Below are 20,182 nucleotides of genomic sequence, written 5' to 3' on the forward strand. Positions count from 1 at the left end.
AGATACACAATTGGTATAAGGAAATTTTCTAAGCAGAGATCTTAATAAAACAGAAAAATTAAGGTTTTTACCTTAATTTAGATAATACAGTAAACACAGCTATCTCTGTATAGCACACATACTGTATTTCAAAAAGAAACAAAAGTACTTGATTCATAAGGATTTCAACACTAAGAAATACATATATATTCTTTCATATTTGAAGTGTGAAAAGGTACCTTCAAGCTATATAGATATGTAAATGATGGACAAATAAATAAAAAATATATTTTAGTACCATTTTTATAAAAAATATATTTTCTTTATGATTTTTTTAATTACAAAGCATGTTTTGCTCATGTTTAGGTACACAGTTTACATTTTATGGTACATTGCTAGTGAACTGAATATACTGTAATCTGTGGTTTGTGAGCACAAAGAGGAAGCAGATCACTTGATGAACATTAATTATGCAGACTTCTCCGAGTACCAGGCAAGGTCCAGTTGGTTGGTTGATGAATTTCAAATACATGAGATCTTTTCAAAGCTTCCCCAAATATTTATTGGCTCTGAGCAAAATCAGACATGAGATGCATGAAAAATGAAAACTTTTTAAAGCACCCAACTTAATACATTTTGGTGCCAGTTTTCAGACCCTCAAAAAGCACTACTGCTAAGTCATAAAGGGCGGAAAATGGAGGCTGTGAAAAAGGACACCCGCTCTGCTGCTGGGTCTCCCTGACCTGGAAGATTTGGCTGGCGTCATAAAACACAAAGCGACAGGTTAAGCAGTTTACCAACACTGTAAAAATCTCAAGAATAAATTTACTTTAATCAAAAATCCTATATTGTAACTATGCAGCCCCAGCCCTGAAACCACTTAGGTTTTCTTACAAGCCTATGTCCCTGAGCAAGAGCTTACTTTCCCTGAAATGCTGGACATGCTTATGTTCGAACGCTTTTACAATTTACATGTCCTAAGAAAAACACCCAGCTCGGGCTGATGGTGTGGGAGAATTTATTTTCACTAGAAAGGGAATGACCCATAACTCATGAATGGCAGCGCTTAAAGTGAGTTATGGAGGTTACTCTCCTGTGTGAGGAAATGGATTGGATTATCCTTCTGCCCAATTGGATGTTTGGTTATTAGCACTCTAGGTTCTTAATTATGTGTGGCTTTGCCTTTTTTCCTTTTATAAAGTAAATGTGGATAAAGGGAATGTCAACTAGAAGCATGGCGTTCCTAATTGCGGATCTGAGATGTAGTCAGAGAGAATAAAAATAGAAACCTTCCTAAATAATTAAAAGGCAGGAGTCTTAAATGTAATTTAGACATGGTATTCAAACTGATTAGCTCCAAAGTTAATTTATGAAGCCCAATGCTGATATTTTACAAAAAGAATAAAAATAACTCCTTTCCTAAATTAAAAATGCCTTTTTTGAAGTTACACTGGAAATCAAGCTAACCTACATGAAAATTAAAGAATTGGTTTTTCTAATGTGCAGATTTTATTGTATTAAGACAGTGCTGCCATTTATTTTAAAATAAGTAAAACTAATTACTACTTAATATTGATAAGGAAATGCAATATAAAATGTTTTAAGGATTACAAGTATGATTGTTTGTTACTTTATTATAGTCAGTTACAGAACAGAATATGATCTCTTTGTATCTTCCAATGTTATAATTTACAAAGAAATCAATTTCTATTGAAGTTAGGATTCCGGTTATTGAGCAAAAATATGTTTTTAAAAAATTCAATTGGTTCTGCCCCTTTTGAAGGGAGGTGGGGAGTTCTTATTGTGCTGTTAAAGATCCTTCCAGAAGACATTTTCTGCTTCAAAAATCAAGGACTTCCCTGCAAATGGCAGGCAGTGGACAGCACATTATCCTCAAACTGGTGAATAGGATGGATTTTTCTCCCTAAACTTCCCTTCTGCTCTCTAGTTTGAATTATCAATAAAATGACTTTGCTTATCTCTGAAAATAACCTTGTTGACAACACAAATATGGACTTAAACACGATTCCTCCACATTTAAGATTTAAGAAACCCCAGTAAATGTCAGGGGGTGTCAATGTGTTAGCTGTGATACTTGGTTATTATTAGTGTTTAACTGCAATTCCCCACCAGCGCCACGCTGCCAGCACCACCATAAATTTTAATGTGATCATGTGCTCTTCTCTTTTCATATCCAGTGAATTCTGCAAGATCATAATATTCTATATGAACCCTAGCTGAACCTTAGTGTGATATGAAGAAAGAACAAGATTTCTAGCAGAGATAGTTGTTCATCATCTTACAGTTGCTTTTTTTTTTTTCAACTGGACCCTGTGCAACCTGGTTCCACGAATAATATTACCCTAAACTAAATCCACTCATTCAATGAATCTTTATTGAGCCCTACAGCATGGAGGGTATGGCCCAAAGTGCTAATGAGTACATTTATGGGATAGTAAAGAATACTGACTCTTAAGGAAACCTTTTTTTCCCCCTGGAAAAATCTGTCAGAGCTCATACATCATTTATAAAACCGAAAAATGTCTCTGCAACCTTGGCCCCTCTCCCTGCCTTTTATTTTGCAGAATACAAACAAAAGCATGGTCGTTTCCTTTATTAGATCTACATTGTGAATATAGGAAATGTGTTTGTTATCTCTCATTATGTATGTACTTGACAGAGTATTTATTCTACAAGCTTCCATAAGTAAAGAGAATTTGTATAATTAGTCTCGAGCTGCAGGTTTTTCCCTTGTTTTAACCACAGTAGTAACTAATCTAATATACTGTGTTTATTCAGTAAATTCAAAATATTTGGTAAGTTTTAACTACCTAAAGATGTCTTTAGAAGCAAAGAGTAGTGAAGCTTTCATTTAAAAAAAAAAAATGGAGTTTCAGGCCAGAAGCATGGAATAAATTAGTAAGTCATTAACAGGGTTTCTAGTGAACTAAATTTCCGCCATTTTATATTAAATTGCCTAGCCTACAAAGCAGTTCATTTTTTTTAAAATTATTATTTGTAGAGAAACAAAACTGCTTTGTTACCTAGACTTGTGGTTGGACAATTCTGCATATATAATTCCTGGTCAATAAACTTATTTTCTGTGTTGGACATGATTTTATAGTTAAAGGTTAGGAAGCTGATATGTATATAATTTGCTGTCCTGTTACACGGGTGTCATAATTTGCTCAGCAGTGACACAGAACTATGCCTCTTTCCATTCCCAGAGACAATGGACTTAGAAAAACACAAACCCACAGATGTAAGGTCACACAGAGGGTGCTGTATTATTCATGGAACAGCTCAGTGGGCAAAGAGGTAAAGATCGCTGGGCCATCCTGATAAAGGGGCTCTTTCTGACTTTGTTGATGTCCTTTTTTTAAAAACATTTATAAATTTTTACGTCGTTATTTTTTTTTTACAATGTTTGATTTCTCCTCTCAGGTGTTGTCCCCATAAAATTACCACCACCAAGACACCCTTGAACGACGCCTTTCTCAAGAAAAGAATGTGGGGGTGTGTGCCTCAGTATCTCCTGTCCTAGAAGAAAAACACTTCAGGGAAGGTCGCTTTTGGTTTTCTGCCTTTCCTGGCAACTGGCTGGTAAACTTTGCCTTGGAGCGCCATCTAGAGGAAAATTCAGCACACATGTGCGGCCATGCTTTCTGGGCTTTGTGACTCAGGCTGAATCTAGGGGTTGGTAGACAGTGTTTTTATTTTTCAGATTAATAGAGAATTTTATTTTTCAGATTAATAGAGAATTTCTCTCTCAATATACAGAGATGGAATATGAGATCCCTGGAATGAAAATATAATCACTGATGAGAAAAAAGTAGTGAAAGACCCTTCCAGCTTTCAGGAGTGCCTGAAGCATTAGTACCATTCATGGAAATAAGGAGATTATCATTTTGCTATAGGCAGAGGGAGTATTCCAGAAATTAGAATTGAAGAGAAATTAATTTTTTCTTCACTGATCAAGCAATCTTTTTTTTCTCTATAATTATTTCTTTTAATTATTTATTTATGCATACATACAAGAGCTGGAGTGTAGGCCAGAGGTGTGGGGGGTGAGAAAATTCACCAGAGACAAGAGTGGGGAGCAGAACAGGTGGGTCTACTGAAATACACTGCTGAGGGGAGCAGCGAGTGAGATAGGAGAAGTCTGCTGCCCCATGTGGGTTAGTTCCCAGGTTGGGGATCGAAATCATGCCTCAGTAGCTGGCAATAGTTTGATAGTGTCCTTGTGCCACCAGGGAGGCCCCTCTCTATAATTATTTCTTAGTTTAAACATTCTGATTAAATAGATTGTCCAGGGTCAAATTGGAGAACAGACTGCCTATGTAAGGGACCAACAAAAGTTGACATTTTCAACCTATTGGAACACTTAGTCAAGTTCAGCAAAACTTAATGGGCAAATAGTAATTTCTTTTCCAGATGTGGCTACTCAATTCAATGCAAGGAAGAAAAACAATCACTAATATATTCTTTCCGAAGAAATGTTTGTATTTCACAATCCCTTGCCTCCCCCCACCCACCCACCCAAAGAGGATTTTAATGGCGAACTCTCTCCTCTTTTTGCACTGGCATTAACACAAAAACAAAACCCATACCTTCTCTAGCAGTGACACTCTTTAAGGTTGCTGAGCAGTTGCAAAAATAACCACTGTATCAGAACCCCATTGTGGTGACACAGTTTGGGAGTTCTGCTGTCTTTATTTTCTTGAAAAGGATCGAGATTGTCTGAACTATGGAAACATTTATTGAAGAAAACTAGGAATGTATTTTCTTGACCCCTAAGTGTCCATCCCAAACCCAATGCTCTTGTTGGTTCCCCTACCCCAACTATTTTAAGGTCTGTCATGAAAGTCTGTCTCTGTCTTTGAAAGCTCTAATCCATAAATCATGGTCATTCCCTTCTCCTTTCTTGGGCAAGATTCCTGCTTCCCTGTTTTAGTAATTCACTATAAATCCATAGGTTTTCCAAAACAATAGGTTAGTAATTTGTTTATTTAATGTCCTCTTTGAGTCAGACACAGGGACTCTGTACTCAGAAAATTATTTCTTATCTCCTGAGATCTGATAAGGAAAAGCAAAATGAAAGTGATTATTTTCAAGCAGTGTTGGCACTTGAATAATCAAGTGTTATAACTCAAAGCATCTTCCTTCCTCACTTGACTGGCTGGCTGCTTTCATGGGGTATGTTACAAGCTGGCCATATCAGCCGGCTTGCTCCCTAAGGGGCTGGGGACACAAACAGCCAGCTCCCAAGTCTAATAGAGAAGACACTTCGGTTCCATCTCCTTATGCTACGTGCACCTTTAAGTGCAGGCCAAGCCAGCAAACATTTGTTGAGAACCTACCACGTGGATGATAGAGGGCAAGCTGCTGGTGAGGCCCCCCCAGTAAGGAGATGTTGAGCAAATCAGTGAATGTTGCTGAAAGATAAGAGATAATCTCTTCAGCCTTGAGCTGCTTGCTTTATAGGAGCATCAGAGATCTGTGACTTAAAATACACAGCAGAGAGAAAGACGTGTTGGCCAGACACAGTGCAGAGAAAGAAGTAATTATTGATGCTTGGGGAGAAGGGGGGGAAACTGCAGAAAAACTGGCATTAGATCAGTGCCTTAAAGGATAAGTAATATTTTAATAGGCAGAGAAAGGGAAAGAGCATTTCAAAGGAGCAAAAAAGTCTTTGTTCATTTGGACTGAAATATGTCATTTGAAGTCAGCTATTTGGGTTTAAATTTCAATCTGGGTGCAAAGATGTAAAGTATTTAGATTTATATTATGAAAGTCCAACACTTGTGGTTTTTTATATGGTAAATATGTTTATACACATACACATGTGTGTATATGTGTGTACATATTTATGTATATATAACCATCAGGCCAAAGAAACCAGCATATTTTAATCAGAAAACATTTTACTTCATGATAGTTTAACAAGATAAGTGGAAATAAGGCCAAAACAAGCCATATTTCTTGACAGCAAATGGAGATGAATAGAGGATTTTGTTTCAGTCTTTGTCACAATCATTTGTGTTTAGATTAAATTCCAAGGTTTACCACTGGCTGCTGGCCCCTGGTCTTGCTATCTCCATAAACCAAACTGGCCACCTGTCCTGGGTGCAGAGAGGTTAAACCTAGTGTACCCCTAATCCCTGGGAGCATTTACTCCTTCCCTTGGCCTCCAGGGGCATTCTCCCTGGGATCATGGCCTGAGGATTTCTGTGTTCCTATGGATAATGTTCACAGGTCCCTACTGTGGCTTTCCTAGTCAGTCTTACCCAGTGACCTCTTTGTTCTGTTTCCGCATATCCTCTGCAAAAGGATTACATTGAGAATCCACATATTTCTTTTCTAAAAAAAAAACTGTTTCCCAAGATAAAACATTGAAAAGAGTTTCAAGCTGTCATTCCAAGGCTTCCGCTACTTCAAAATGCCAGTGATTTTACAGCTTTAAAGCTGAGAAATGGTTGTGAAATATATACTCCCATAAGCAGGGCAGGTAAGTTTCAACATAAAGTAAATCACGTAAAAATTTGTCAGAAAAATGGAAATGTGAAGGAGAAAGCCTGGAGGGCCACAAGAGTGACAGATGAACTTCCACCGCCACTGACACTTACGGTCAGCATCGCAAACATCAGCTGGCACACGTTGAAGGCGTGTCTCCAGTTGTGGTACAGCACCATCCGGTAGTTTTTCCTCACTGTCAAAAGCCACCGACACAGTGTCTGAAACGGGAAGGGAAAGGTGGTGCGTCAGGCGGTGGGAGTGTGTCCAATGGGCCATTCTCAAAAACAGGCCTTAGTTTAAGTCTCCCTCAGTGACCAGCGTCCTTCCCCCGACCTCTCATGTGACTCTTGCTATATCCCCCAGGTGTGCAGGGATGATCTCCCCCTGGCTTGCATTTGGGAAACCTGAAGCTCAGCATGGCCCCCACATTGTCCCAGGTGCCTTCGTGGGGTCACACACGACAGAATACCTCACCTCATAGTCAATTTTAAATTTCTGTACCATCCCCAGCTCCATGAACATCCGAAGAGCAGCCGTGATCATGGCATCAACGTCCAGAGAAAAGTCATCAAAATGTATGTTATCGATGGCAAGTTCTGACACCAGAGGGATGGTGGCTGCCTATAGAAGCAGAAGACGTAAGTCAAGCCAAGTTCACCAGCTCTCCTCCTGCTTATCAGACGTGCCACATAAATCAGACCTGACCTGCACTTAAACTCTGATACAGCTAAACTCTGAGCTGGAAATGTCTTTTGTTTCTGAACTGCAAATGCCCCAAGCAAATGAAGGGGGGTGGGGGGAATGGGGAGGGAAGCTAATCTGAAGAAAAAATATACACACTAGATCTAGTCTGCAGAATTTAGAATACAAAGATGTCTAGTTGACTGAAACCGCAGTCATACAATATATTCTGATGCACATTACAAAGCACTAAATGCAAGAAACATCTGGCAGCCAGCAGCTGTGAATTTTAATTGCTGCTATTCAGGAGAAGGACATGGGGATACACCATTTTGCCTTGTTCTGGTATCCTTATATCCTGTAGCTGTGCACATGCTCTTTGTTACGCAAGTGTTCTGTGTATTCAGAAGGATGGAAAGGATCAGACAGCACATTTCTGGTGCAAAATATGTTTTTCCTAATAAAACAGAGATGTTTGGAGGGTTAGCATAAGCATATGTTTCAGTGAAGGAATGAATTTGCAGCACTGTTTAGCTTCATTCTATATAAACATGACGATGTAATCACAATACACTTCATACATATTCAGGGTTTTCCAAACACTCATGCTAGGCAGCTCTCAATCAGTTGCTCCACACAAACTTAAAGGGAAGAAAAACTCATTAGAAATCTGGTTTCACTGGGTTTACTATATTCTTTGGACCACGCTTGGTGAGGGGATCATCTTTATGCTTTCAGAGACTGTTCTGTATTCCTATTCCTAATCTATTTTCAGGCTGTAAATTACCCAAGGGGTAATTTATACATGGGGACTACTTTGAGCAATTAAATCCACTCTGATCACTTTAAGCAATCCTGAAACCATATAATGAATCCTCCCCAACTCCATGCTTCCCACAACCATATACATCTCTCAGTTAAAATCTGATCTGATCACTGCTTATTCCTCACAACATGGAAAAAAAATTGAACAAATACATAAATTACAGGACAGTTTACCTTTTATTCTTAAGATTATTTTCACTAAAAAGTTAATCAGCTTATCCTTCAGTAAATCATTCTGATATATTAACATGTTTGAAGAACCTAGTTCCTTGAAATTAAAAGAGTAAGGCTTGTGAAATTCAAACATGGTGGTGTAAGTGGTCTTGGGCCTATATGTTCCTGGCCTCATGCTAAGTAAGCACTTTCTTAATTTTTTTTTTACTTAAATAATATTTAAAAATCAGTTATACACACATATAGCAGCATGTATAGTTTTAAGAGTAAATTAGGTCTGCAAGGCTAGTTATACACAAATGGATGCCCACACACATACACACACAGAACTCTTCTGGTACCAGTACTTTCCCTCACCCCGAGGCAACCACTTTCAAATCATCTAGGTAATTTCATTTTGTGTTTGGCAAAGTAAGATACTTATAATTTTATATCTTGATTATTTTGTCTTAAGCATTATCTAACTTGCCTTACACTGTATCTGTCACCCTCTGCTGCCTCACACACTAACAATCCTCACTCACCGAAATGAAAATATATTAATTTTGCTCAGAGACATTCAGGGACTACATTATCATGAAGATAGAGAAAAGATATTCATAGCTAAGACACAATTTACTATGATTACATTTCCTTCCCTTGACAGCATTTTGTATTGCGAGCTAATAATTGTCTTTAATGGGTGATTATTTTTCCATGTACTTATTATTAATACAACCTGAATCTCTCCACCAATTAGCTACACTCATCTGAAAATGTCCAGATGCTTTGGGTATTCCATCAATTTCATGGAAATTTTCTCAACTTCCGGAATCTGGAATGGGAATCTGGAAAGTTCATCCTAGAGGTTCCTTCACCGTAATTCTGGGGTGCCTTCACCTCTCTTTTGCCTACATAGCCACACATTTTTCTCTTTTCTGGTTCCTCTTCTCATGATGGCAAGATACATCCTCCAATAGCATCCCAAGAACAGGTATGTGGTAGACAATCTGTGACTCTGCCTGTCTGAAACATCTTCAAATCATTGTCACATTTGAGTGAGAGCTGAGCTACAGTTTTCTAGCTTGGAAATCATTCCATTAAATTGTGAAGGCAAACGTTTGAGAAATTCTTCTGAGTATTTATCATTTGAAGACAAATCCCCCTCCTCTCCAGCTTTTGTAGAATCCTTTTGCTTCCACAGTTCTGAAATGCTATGGAAATGTACCTAGATGTGAATTTGTTTGCATTCATAAAGTACTATGTGAGCCCTTTAACTTGGCAAATCATGTCCTTTAATTCCAGAAAAAAATTAAAATATACTTTCCAATGGTTTATTTCACTCTTATTTTTCTGGAATTCCCTTTATTTGATCTTTGGAGTGGTTTTCCTTTTATTTCCCTCCTATATTTCATTTATTTTTCTTTTTGATTTATTTTCTAGAGAATATCTTCTCATTTTTAAGACATTAGTGTCATAGTTTTCATTTCTGAGAGTTTTTCTTTAGTTTTATGGTATTCCTTTTAATTTTTTTAATAGTATCTTAATTTTATTTCCTGGATGTTATATCTTCCCTAAGGATGTTAATGATAATCCTGCTCCCTTTATAGTTTACTTAGCTTCCTTCACTTTATTATAGTCACACCTTCTCTCTCTCTCTTTCTAGTAATACAAATTTATCCTCTTAATATTCAGGTATACAATACAGTATTGTTAATTATATATACCCTGCTATACCATAGCTATCTAGAAAGTTTTCCTATTTTATGACTGAGATTCCCTACCCTGTGAACAGCAACCACCTATTTCCTGTTCCTCCCAGGTCCTGGCCACCAGGACTTTCTGTGTTTAGGTGTTTGACTACTATAGATGGTGCCTACAAGCAGAATCATGTAGTGTTTGTCTTTCTGTGATTAGTTTACTTCAGTTGGCATCTTGTGTCTCAAAGGTTGATGCATATCATATGACAATATTCCTTCTTTTTTTAAAGACTGAATAATATTCCATAGTATATGTATGCCATATTTTCTTTGTTTATCCATTGATAGTTTAGTCTCTTAATAAGCTTTTTCTTCAATGACTCGTTTTAATATATTAGAGACTTTGGAGGATTAGAGGTTTTCCTAGCTGTAGGGTGATCTTCTGAATGGAAAATCTTCTGCGTGGAGCCTGATGGGGAAGGGACTGGAGGAGGAACCTCATAAGTAGTCACTATTCATTTTTCAGCCTCAAGCTCTGTTCCATGTCTGAGGATAAGCTTCCAGTCTTTACAGAGTAGAGAGGTGAGACAAAAGGTCTGGAGGGCTAACTGCTTCTTAGATTTTCCACTTTCCTGTTTATAACCCCATCTATACCCCCACTTCAAAGGTACGAATAATAAGCCAGTAGATGAGCTATTTGAGGGGAGGAGTCTGTGGTATAAATGTGTTTGTTTCTCAGCTATTCCCATGGATGTCTTAGTTTGCCTCCTTGGGAGTGATAAATTACTTAATACTCATTCATTTGGTTTTCTAGCTTTCAAATTTATGGCTTAAAAATATCTATTGTTGCTTTAGTGTGGCTTGGGAAGGAACAAAAGAAATAAAGGTGTTAGTCTACCACTGTTATCCAAAAACATAATAGAGATGATCTTTATTAAATCATGCTTTCTATGGCCAGAGGTAAGCCAGCTTTGAGTCTTTTGCCCCTTTGTGTCTGTGTCTAGGCAAACCTCTTTCTCTTTTCATGCCCTTGTGTGCTTTGTGTTTCTGCTGACTTTAGGGTAAATAGAAGTTACCAGGTTTCTCTGCCCTCCCACCATTAGCATTTATGATCCACACCTGTGGTCTTATTTGCATGCCTGATGGCCGGCACTGGAGTGTGGTGTGGGCGTGCGTAAGTGGCCACACCTGAGCTGAGAGACTGAGCCTATAAGGCTCAGAGGATGGCGGGGGAGCTAGAGGATAGTGTGGTGGAGAAGCGGTCAAGCGCATTGGAGAGTACAGAAATTTGCAGGGCCGGGGGTGGGGGGGGGCCCAAGTTGCTGTCTTAACTGGCTTGTTTCCCCTAACCTGTGGGGATGATGCCAAGGGCTCCAAGTTTCTTTTTCAAGCTGCCTGAACCGACGATGAACCTACCCAGCCTGGGATGGTTGCAGAACAAATGGTGTTGATGGCAGGAGGTTCAATGCAGACGGTATGGAGCCCTTTGAAACCTGGGGAGGGATTGCGGGGTGGCCAACCATGGGCAGATGGTACTCGGTGGCCATCTCCCAGTGGGCACCTCCCCAGGAATGGCCAGGAGCAGATGGATCCTTGTTGTGGCTGGAAGGGGCCCTGTGCAGAATAGAAGAGACCTTGGAAATAGTGCCTGCGAGGCGGCAGGAGCATGGCTCAGTGAGAGTCTAGGCAGAACGATGCAGGGTCCCGCAGCTGCAGGATGAGACGTGGGAACTGCGACAACGTTTGAGGATTCTGGAGGAACAGATCTGGAGAAACCAACCCACCACTCCGGAGAGACCAGATTCCTCTGGATTGGAGGAGGAGGCTGGCCCAGTGCTCTGCGCTCACCTGGTGGTAACTCAGAAAATGAAGCAACCGCGGCCCCCAGCCCCAGGGGTCAGGCTGCTGGACCACCACAAATGATGGAATTTACTATGTAGCAACCATACACCCAGGAGGAACTGGTGGACTTGGGCAAACAGTTCTGTCAGAAACCAGAAGAACCTTCATAGCCTGGGTGCTGCATTTGTGGAACTTGGGGGTGGATGGGCTTATTTGCACAGCACAAGAGATAGAGACTGGCCACAGTGACCTTGCATCCATTGTTGAGACTGAGGCTGCAGAACAGCTGGCGATGTGGACAGGGTGATCACACCCTGTTGGACTGGATAATGGGTGCTGTACAGACAGTATAGGCTGATGCAGAAGATGTGCCAGAGACTGAGCAGATGGCAGACGTATGCCGAGCTGGTGCAGGTACTTTGAGAATTGGGGATGCGGCAGGCCATGTTCAATGTGAATACTCAGGGTCCTGACAAAAAGCATTTTACAGCAGGAAGGATTTGGTAGTAAAAAGCGCCCCTTCGTCCTCATTTGGATCCCTCACGGCGGTTCTAGCACTCTATGTGGGAAGTCAAATACACTGCGTCACCACAATGATAGCCAGCTTGGGTGAAGTCCAGAGCTGGTGGCTCAGACTCAGAAGGGAATCCGGGTAATTGTTGAACCAGAAAGAATGCCAAAGAGGGCGAGGGACCCTCTTAAAGTCACAGAACCTGTTAAAGTTACCTGCACCCAAATGTGGACAGATTTAGTGAAAGCAGGTGTAGACTGCACTAAAATACACGGGAAGCCAAGGCATATCTGTTAGAATTATGGAAGCAACTGCAAGAAGACCAGAGGTTCACACCCATAAGATGGACTATGGGGAACTCCGGGCCTCAGACACGCGCCCTGCACCTGGAGGACTGCCTGCTGCCGAGCCTGGCCCAGGGAAATGGCCTGTTCACTTCCGAATAGGGTGAGGGTCAAGGGACTTGTCCACAGGGGACGAGTGGGGACCAGAGGCCACATGTGGAGTTTGCTATCCACGGGTCCCTTACCCATGTGTATGTGCAAAGGGTTGGCTCTAGTTCAGGAGTCTGCTTGTCACATTGGTGGCTATGAAGGCTGAGTGTTGCGTGCGCAGCCCTAGGGATTGGGCAATCACCCCTAAGAGTATGGAGTGTGTTGCCAATCTGAGTGCATCCTGGGGGTTGGATGTGGTGTGTGGCTTGTGGCTGAGATCACAGCCGGAGAAGGCCAGTAAGCCTGATGGCTCCTGGCATGTGATGGTAAATGCTGAGAGTGAATAGAGTGGTTCCCCCTCTCATGAGCATGCCTTTGGCAGAAGACTTAATGGATCATCTGCTGGTGCTGATAATCTTGTCTTTTTGCCCCTAGGTTGGTGCCCTAACACCTTAGTGCCTGGGCTTAGTTGTATTTTTGTTACATGATTATATTCAGTTTTATTCTGTTTACTTTTATGAGTCATGGCTGCAAATTTCACCAAGGGAAATCTGTGTGTAGACTGTACAGTGAAAAACCCTGAGGGAGTGGACTGCAGGGTAAATGGAAATTATCAGTTTTTTTCTGCCCTCCCGCCATTAGTGTCTATGATTAGGACCTGTGGTCTTGTATGCATGCCTGATGGCAGGCACTGGAGTGTGGTGTGTGTGGGTGTGCGGCAGGCACTGCAGGGTGGTGTGGGTGTGGGTGTGCGTAGCTGGGCATACCTGAGCCGAGAGACTGAGGATATAAGAGCGGCATGACAGGACAGTGGGTGGACTGAGGGCAGCAGAGGATGGTGCAGTGGAGAACATCAGGAAAGAGCGTATAGAGATTTGCAAGGGGGCCCAAGTTGCTGCCTTCTAGCTGGCTTTTTCCCCACTAACCTGTGGGGATGATGCCAGTGGCTTCAAGTTTCTCTCTCAAGCTGCCTGAACCGATGATGAACCTACCCGGCCTGGGATGGTTGCAGAACACAGTCCTTGCTTATCAGGCTGTACCACAGTCTTAGAGGCAGACACTATGTTTCTTTCTTTCAGGGAGGCTCTAGAACAACTTCCTACTCCCATCACCTGTTTCCGGGGATGCTTAGGGAGAATGCCAGGTACTCAGCATGACCCGTGCTTACTGCAGTTTGTTCAAATTCACACTCAAATACAAGTAGAAAACCTTTTCCCAAGAAGGTAGAAGCCCTGAGCCAAAAGACGCAAGACTGTGGTCTCAAGAGAGGAGCATGGCTCTGAATCGGCAAAGGAGGCCTAACCCTCTTTAACAGCTTGTTGCCAAGGAGCAGAAAGTGCCAGGAGTCTTGCTGCTCACCAGGTGGCCCTGTCTTGCAGATTATTAAGTGTGTTCCCTGATGCCATTAGAACTCTTCTACCTTCAGAGGAACTTAATTCACCTAATTATCTTAAAAATCAAAGAAAATAGGCATTTTTCCATTATGAAATGTAAACAGGAAAGAAATAACACAAGATTGAAAAATGTACAATGACCTCTAGTTCACCAAGACCCATCTTTATTAACCTTGTCTTTCCCCTTCTTATAGGTTGATTGATCCACGGTTAAATCAAACCAGTCTGTAGCTCACCCTGCGCCCTGTCATAAACCTTTGCCTGGTACTTATAGATGGACAGAAAAATCCCAAACCTTTCAGGAATGACCATTTTCAGCTATTTTAAGAAGCATGGAGTTTTCATCCACAAATTTCTAGGTTCAATAGCAGTTTCTGGAGTGCTCACTTCGGCAGCACATATACTAAAATAGCAGTTTCTGGAGAGAAATAAAGGGTAGTGTTCTGAGGTGTGCAGAGCTCTGGTCTGTGAAAGACTTGGGGAGAAATTTCTGTTGCCACATGTCCTGTCACAGGGCCACAAGCTCCCCAGCTCTTCTACTAAGTAGAAAATAGGACAAGACCCTCCAAATCTATAATAATTGTAGCCATAGGATATTAACAAGACAAATCAAAGTCAATTTCTCCAAGTGTCAGTCTTCAACTTTTAAATATTTATAAGGTATCATATCCCTAAATCAAAAAGGAGTGCTACAATCCAAAATAACTACTGAATTAATAGCCAGGAAATAACATTTGGATAAAAGAACCATTTACTTTACTGCAGCAATAAATGAAAACACAGAATTATGAGTCCTGGAGCTAATTTGAATAATGTTCAAGAAGTGGGACTCGAGCTAGCTGGGAGTACCTGATTGCCCTTTGACCATTCCTCGTCTTTGTTTGGGTCTTAATAGTTAAGTGGTTATCAAGAGGAGTCATAAAACTGCCTCCTCTAAAATTGAGACGGTAGTTTTACAAAGAGGCTATAAAATGTTAAACTATAATCTTTGGCACACTTGACGCATGAATATAATATTTTGAGATTCTCAAGAAATGGGAAAAAACAAGGTGGGTGGTGGTTAGTCCTAGTAATTCAAAGGAGAACTGACTTAAATGTGACTATGAATGTCTAAAAATTGCTAAGAAATAGTTTTAAAAGAAGAATCAGGCCCTATCCTACCGCATATTAAATACTAAACATAGTTCTAGTGAGGGCATGCACAGGGCAGGTTCACTGTCGATTTGGGCAGACGGAGAGTCCTGGAGTCCCTCAATAGGCTTTTACAGGCCCTTGGTGTTGAAGCAGGGAATCATGGCAGGGAGGCTGGCATGAGAGAAGGCAGGCACTGGTGCGGGTTGGGGGGGTGGTCAGGGTTGGGAAGGAGGCAGGCAGGCAACTGAGCCTTCCAGCCCCTTGCAGACCTTTGTGCTCTTGTTCTCTCTGGTGTTCTCAATCTCCTGTGGTCACCTGGTCTCTCTTAGCATGGCCCTCTCGCCATGCTGCACCACGGCCTTTAGCCCTCTCTAGACACAGGTGTGAACACTTACACACGCACACTCCCGTGCTCTGTGGGCCAGGTGTTTATCACTATCACAGGCATGTATACCCCACACCCAGACCCCTTGGTTTGGGCATCCATGCTAACAGTGGGAGGGTGGAAAAAGCCTGATTTTTAACTTCATTTACCCTACAATAGCATATGCTTATATATCAAAATTGATTCACTCCCTTTAACACAGCCTTTCCTATTTTTACTGCCACTTCCTCTTTAAATACCTCTTAAGGGCTCAATGTGATGGGAATGAAGTAAAATTCCTGAGCATAGCATTCAAGGTTCTTCATAAGCTGGTTTCATGTTGCCCGTCCAGAGGCACCTGTGCTCCAGGATGGGCAATGCATTATCCTCATTCTCCTCTCTCCCTCCATGGCTGCAGATTATTCTTTCCCCACCTTACTCTACCATTTGAATTTAAATCCCATCCTCTTTACAAATGCATTCCTGTTCTTTCATTTCCCTTCTATCCTACTTTTCTCTGCAATTGTATAAATCACTATGATATTTATAGTCACTTATACTCGTTTTCTTTTTTAGTATATTTTTAAATTTAGTAATATTGCATTATATAACATTATGTAAGCTTCAGGTGTGCATAATTAAAATCAACTTATGTTACACTCTATACTACATTAAGCTTACCAGGAAAAGTTACTCTAGGGTTTCCAAGCATACTCATTAGAGCAAGAATTAGGTCCCTGTATCATGTACACAGATTGGCTTGAAATGTGCTTCTGTGACCTGGCGGGAGAGGCCCACAGTTTCTTCTGGCTTCTCTGCAGTGCAACATGGGATCCGTAGCTTGACAAACTCTCAAGTGATTTTTATGCACACTCAGTTTGACACGAACTTCCCCATGGGCCGTTTGCTCCTAGATTGTTATTCCTGAAAATTTAGCCTCACTAAGTGGCTAAGGAAGTCCCAGGGCATTTAGGTACTTATTTTTATTTTTTTTTAAAGATTTACTTATGCATACAAGAGCTAGGGCACAGGCCAGAGATGCGGGGGATGAGAGGATTCACCAGAGACAGAGTGGGGAACAGGAAGACTAAATGAAATATACTGCTGAGGGGAGCAGATGGGCAAGACTGGAGAGGTCTGCTATGACATGTGGGTTGCTGGGAGGAGGGGTATCAAACTCCTGCTGCAGAGGCTGCAGATTGCTTCATACTGCAGTGCTTAACCCCTTGCGCCACCAGGTAGGCCCCAGGACTTGTCTTTTTAAAGTGTATTTTAAATGAAACAGTTGCAGTCAATATTCACTGTAATGAAAGGTTACCGAAAAGCAAACTCCTAAGTATAACACCCTCCCTCTAACAACCCTTGCTTTCAAAAAAAAAAAAAAAAAAAGCTTAATTTGCATTGGTTTTCTAAGCTCCAGTGGCCCTATTGATTAGAATTTTTTTTTTTTAAAGATTTATTCACTTTATGCAAGACTGGGGTACAGGCCGGATGCACAGGATGGTGAGAAGATTGAACAGAGGCAGAGCTGGGAACGAAACAGACTAATGAAATACACTGCTGAAGGGGGCAGCGGGCACGACAGGAGAGCTCTGCCTGACATGTGGGACCCTCTCCAGCCAGACAGGATCAAACCTGCACTGCAGAGGCTGCGGACAGCATCACACCTTGGCGCTCAACTGCCTGTGCCACAAGGGGAGGCCCTACATTGAATTCCTTAACCAGGAGAATAAATTTTCTATCATCCCTTAAGTGATTTTCATAAGATCATCGGAAGTTAAAAATCTTATGTTGAAAAGGATATTAAAACAAATCTCATCTGTTCATATTCACATCTGACAACCAGCTTTGTTCTCTCATAAAGAAACATTACTTACATAGCAAGAAACAGGACGGGGCCCTCTCCTCGTCCTTACCCGGGGCCCTCTCCTCGTCCTTACCCGGGGCCCTCTCCTCGTCCTTACCCGGGGCCCTCTCCTCGTCCTTACCCGGGGCCCTCTCCTCGTCCTTACCCGGGGCCCTCTCCTCGTCCTTACCCGGGGCCCTCTCCTCGTCCTTACCCGGGCCCTCTCCTCGTCCTTACCCGGGGCCCTCTCCTCGTCCTTACCCGGGCCCTCTCCTCGTCCTTACCCGGGGCCCTCTCCTCGTCCTTACCCGGGGCCCTCTCCTCGTCCTTACCCGGGGCCCTCTCCTCGTCCTTACCCGGGGCCCTCTCCTCGTCCTTACCCGGGGCCCTCTCCTCGTCCTTACCCGGGGCCCTCTCCTCGTCCTTACCCGGGGCCCTCTCCTCGTCCTTACCCGGGGCCCTCTCCTCGTCCTTACCCGGGGCCCTCTCCTCGTCCTTACCCGGGGCCCTCTCCTCGTCCTTACCCGGGGCCCTCTCCTCGTCCTTACCCGGGGCCCTCTCCTCGTCCTTACCCGGGGCCCTCTCCTCGTCCTTACCCGGGGCCCTCTCCTCGTCCTTACCCGGGGCCCTCTCCTCGTCCTTACCCGGGGCCCTCTCCTCGTCCTTACCCGGGGCCCTCTCCTCGTCCTTACCCGGGGCCCTCTCCTCGTCCTTACCCGGGGCCCTCTCCTCGTCCTTACCCGGGGCCCTCTCCTCGTCCTTACCCGGGGCCCTCTCCTCGTCCTTACCCGGGGCCCTCTCCTCGTCCTTACCCGGGGCCCTCTCCTCGTCCTTACCCGGGGCCCTCTCCTCGTCCTTACCCGGGGCCCTCTCCTCGTCCTTACCCGGGGCCCTCTCCTCGTCCTTACCCGGGGCCCTCTCCTCGTCCTTACCCGGGGCCCTCTCCTCGTCCTTACCCGGGGCCCTCTCCTCGTCCTTACCCGGGGCCCTCTCCTCGTCCTTACCCGGGGCCCTCTCCTCGTCCTTACCCGGGGCCCTCTCCTCGTCCTTACCCGGGGCCCTCTCCTCGTCCTTACCCGGGGCCCTCTCCTCGTCCTTACCCGGGGCCCTCTCCTCGTCCTTACCCGGGGCCCTCTCCTCGTCCTTACCCGGGGCCCTCTCCTCGTCCTTACCCGGGGCCCTCTCCTCGTCCTTACCCGGGGCCCTCTCCTCGTCCTTACCCGGGGCCCTCTCCTCGTCCTTACCCGGGGCCCTCTCCTCGTCCTTACCCGGGGCCCTCTCCTCGTCCTTACCCGGGGCCCTCTCCTCGTCCTTACCCGGGGCCCTCTCCTCGTCCTTACCCGGGGCCCTCTCCTCGTCCTTACCCGGGGCCCTCTCCTCGTCCTTACCCGGGGCCCTCTCCTCGTCCTTACCCGGGGCCCTCTCCTCGTCCTTACCCGGGGCCCTCTCCTCGTCCTTACCCGGGGCCCTCTCCTCGTCCTTACCCGGGGCCCTCTCCTCGTCCTTACCCGGGGCCCTCTCCTCGTCCTTACCCGGGGCCCTCTCCTCGTCCTTACCCGGGGCCCTCTCCTCGTCCTTACCCGGGGCCCTCTCCTCGTCCTTACCCGGGGCCCTCTCCTCGTCCTTACCCGGGGCCCTCTCCTCGTCCTTACCCGGGGCCCTCTCCTCGTCCTTACCCGGGGCCCTCTCCTCGTCCTTACCCGGGGCCCTCTCCTCGTCCTTACCCGGGGCCCTCTCCTCGTCCTTACCCGGGGCCCTCTCCTCGTCCTTACCCGGGGCCCTCTCCTCGTCCTTACCCGGGGCCCTCTCCTCGTCCTTACCCGGGGCCCTCTCCTCGTCCTTACCCGGGGCCTCTCCTCGTCCTTACCCGGGGCCCTCTCCTCGTCCTTACCCGGGGCCCTCTCCTCGTCCTTACCCGGGGCCTCTCCTCGTCCTTACCCGGGGCCCTCTCCTCGTCCTTACCCGGGGCCCTCTCCTCGTCCTTACCCGGGGCCCTCTCCTCGTCCTTACCCGGGCCCTCTCCTCGTCCTTACCCGGGGCCCTCTCCTCGTCCTTACCCGGGGCCCTCTCCTCGTCCTTACCCGGGGCCCTCTCCTCGTCCTTACCCGGGGCCCTCTCCTCGTCCTTACCCGGGGCCCTCTCCTCGTCCTTACCCGGGGCCCTCTCCTCGTCCTTACCCGGGGCCCTCTCCTCGTCCTTACCCGGGGCCCTCTCCTCGTCCTTACCCGGGGCCCTCTCCTCGTCCTTACCCGGGGCCCTCTCCTCGTCCTTACCCGGGGCCCTCTCCTCGTCCTTACCCGGGGCCCTCTCCTCGTCCTTACCCGGGGCCCTCTCCTCGTCCTTACCCGGGGCCCTCTCCTCGTCCTTACCCGGGGCCCTCTCCTCGTCCTTACCCGGGGCCCTCTCCTCGTCCTTACCCGGGGCCCTCTCCTCGTCCTTACCCGGGGCCCTCTCCTCGTCCTTACCCGGGGCCCTCTCCTCGTCCTTACCCGGGGCCCTCTCCTCGTCCTTACCCGGGGCCCTCTCCTCGTCCTTACCCGGGGCCCTCTCCTCGTCCTTACCCGGGGCCCTCTCCTCGTCCTTACCCGGGGCCCTCTCCTCGTCCTTACCCGGGGCCCTCTCCTCGTCCTTACCCGGGGCCCTCTCCTCGTCCTTACCCGGGGCCCTCTCCTCGTCCTTACCCGGGGCCCTCTCCTCGTCCTTACCCGGGGCCCTCTCCTCGTCCTTACCCGGGGCCCTCTCCTCGTCCTTACCCGGGGCCCTCTCCTCGTCCTTACCCGGGGCCCTCTCCTCGTCCTTACCC

General features: G+C 45.2%; 1 protein-coding gene across 1 annotated transcript in view; it reads right to left on the reverse strand.

The window, feature by feature from the left end:
• Nucleotides 1-20,182, reverse strand: part of PDE11A (phosphodiesterase 11A) — a 327,412-nt gene that overhangs the window by 89,692 nt on the left and 217,538 nt on the right. The window contains exons 11-12 of the mRNA XM_037523614.2: nucleotides 6,970-7,116; nucleotides 6,606-6,713 (exon numbers count right to left, since the gene is read on the reverse strand). Coding sequence (XP_037379511.1) covers nucleotides 6,606-6,713; nucleotides 6,970-7,116 — 255 coding nt within the window. The remainder of the gene's footprint in view (nucleotides 1-6,605; nucleotides 6,714-6,969; nucleotides 7,117-20,182) is intronic.

Source organism: Talpa occidentalis, unplaced genomic scaffold (genome assembly GCF_014898055.3).
Source record: "Talpa occidentalis isolate TD23 unplaced genomic scaffold, MPIMG_talOcc4v2.1 talOcc4.3, whole genome shotgun sequence".
In the NCBI taxonomy this organism is placed as follows: Eukaryota; Metazoa; Chordata; class Mammalia; order Eulipotyphla; family Talpidae; genus Talpa; species Talpa occidentalis.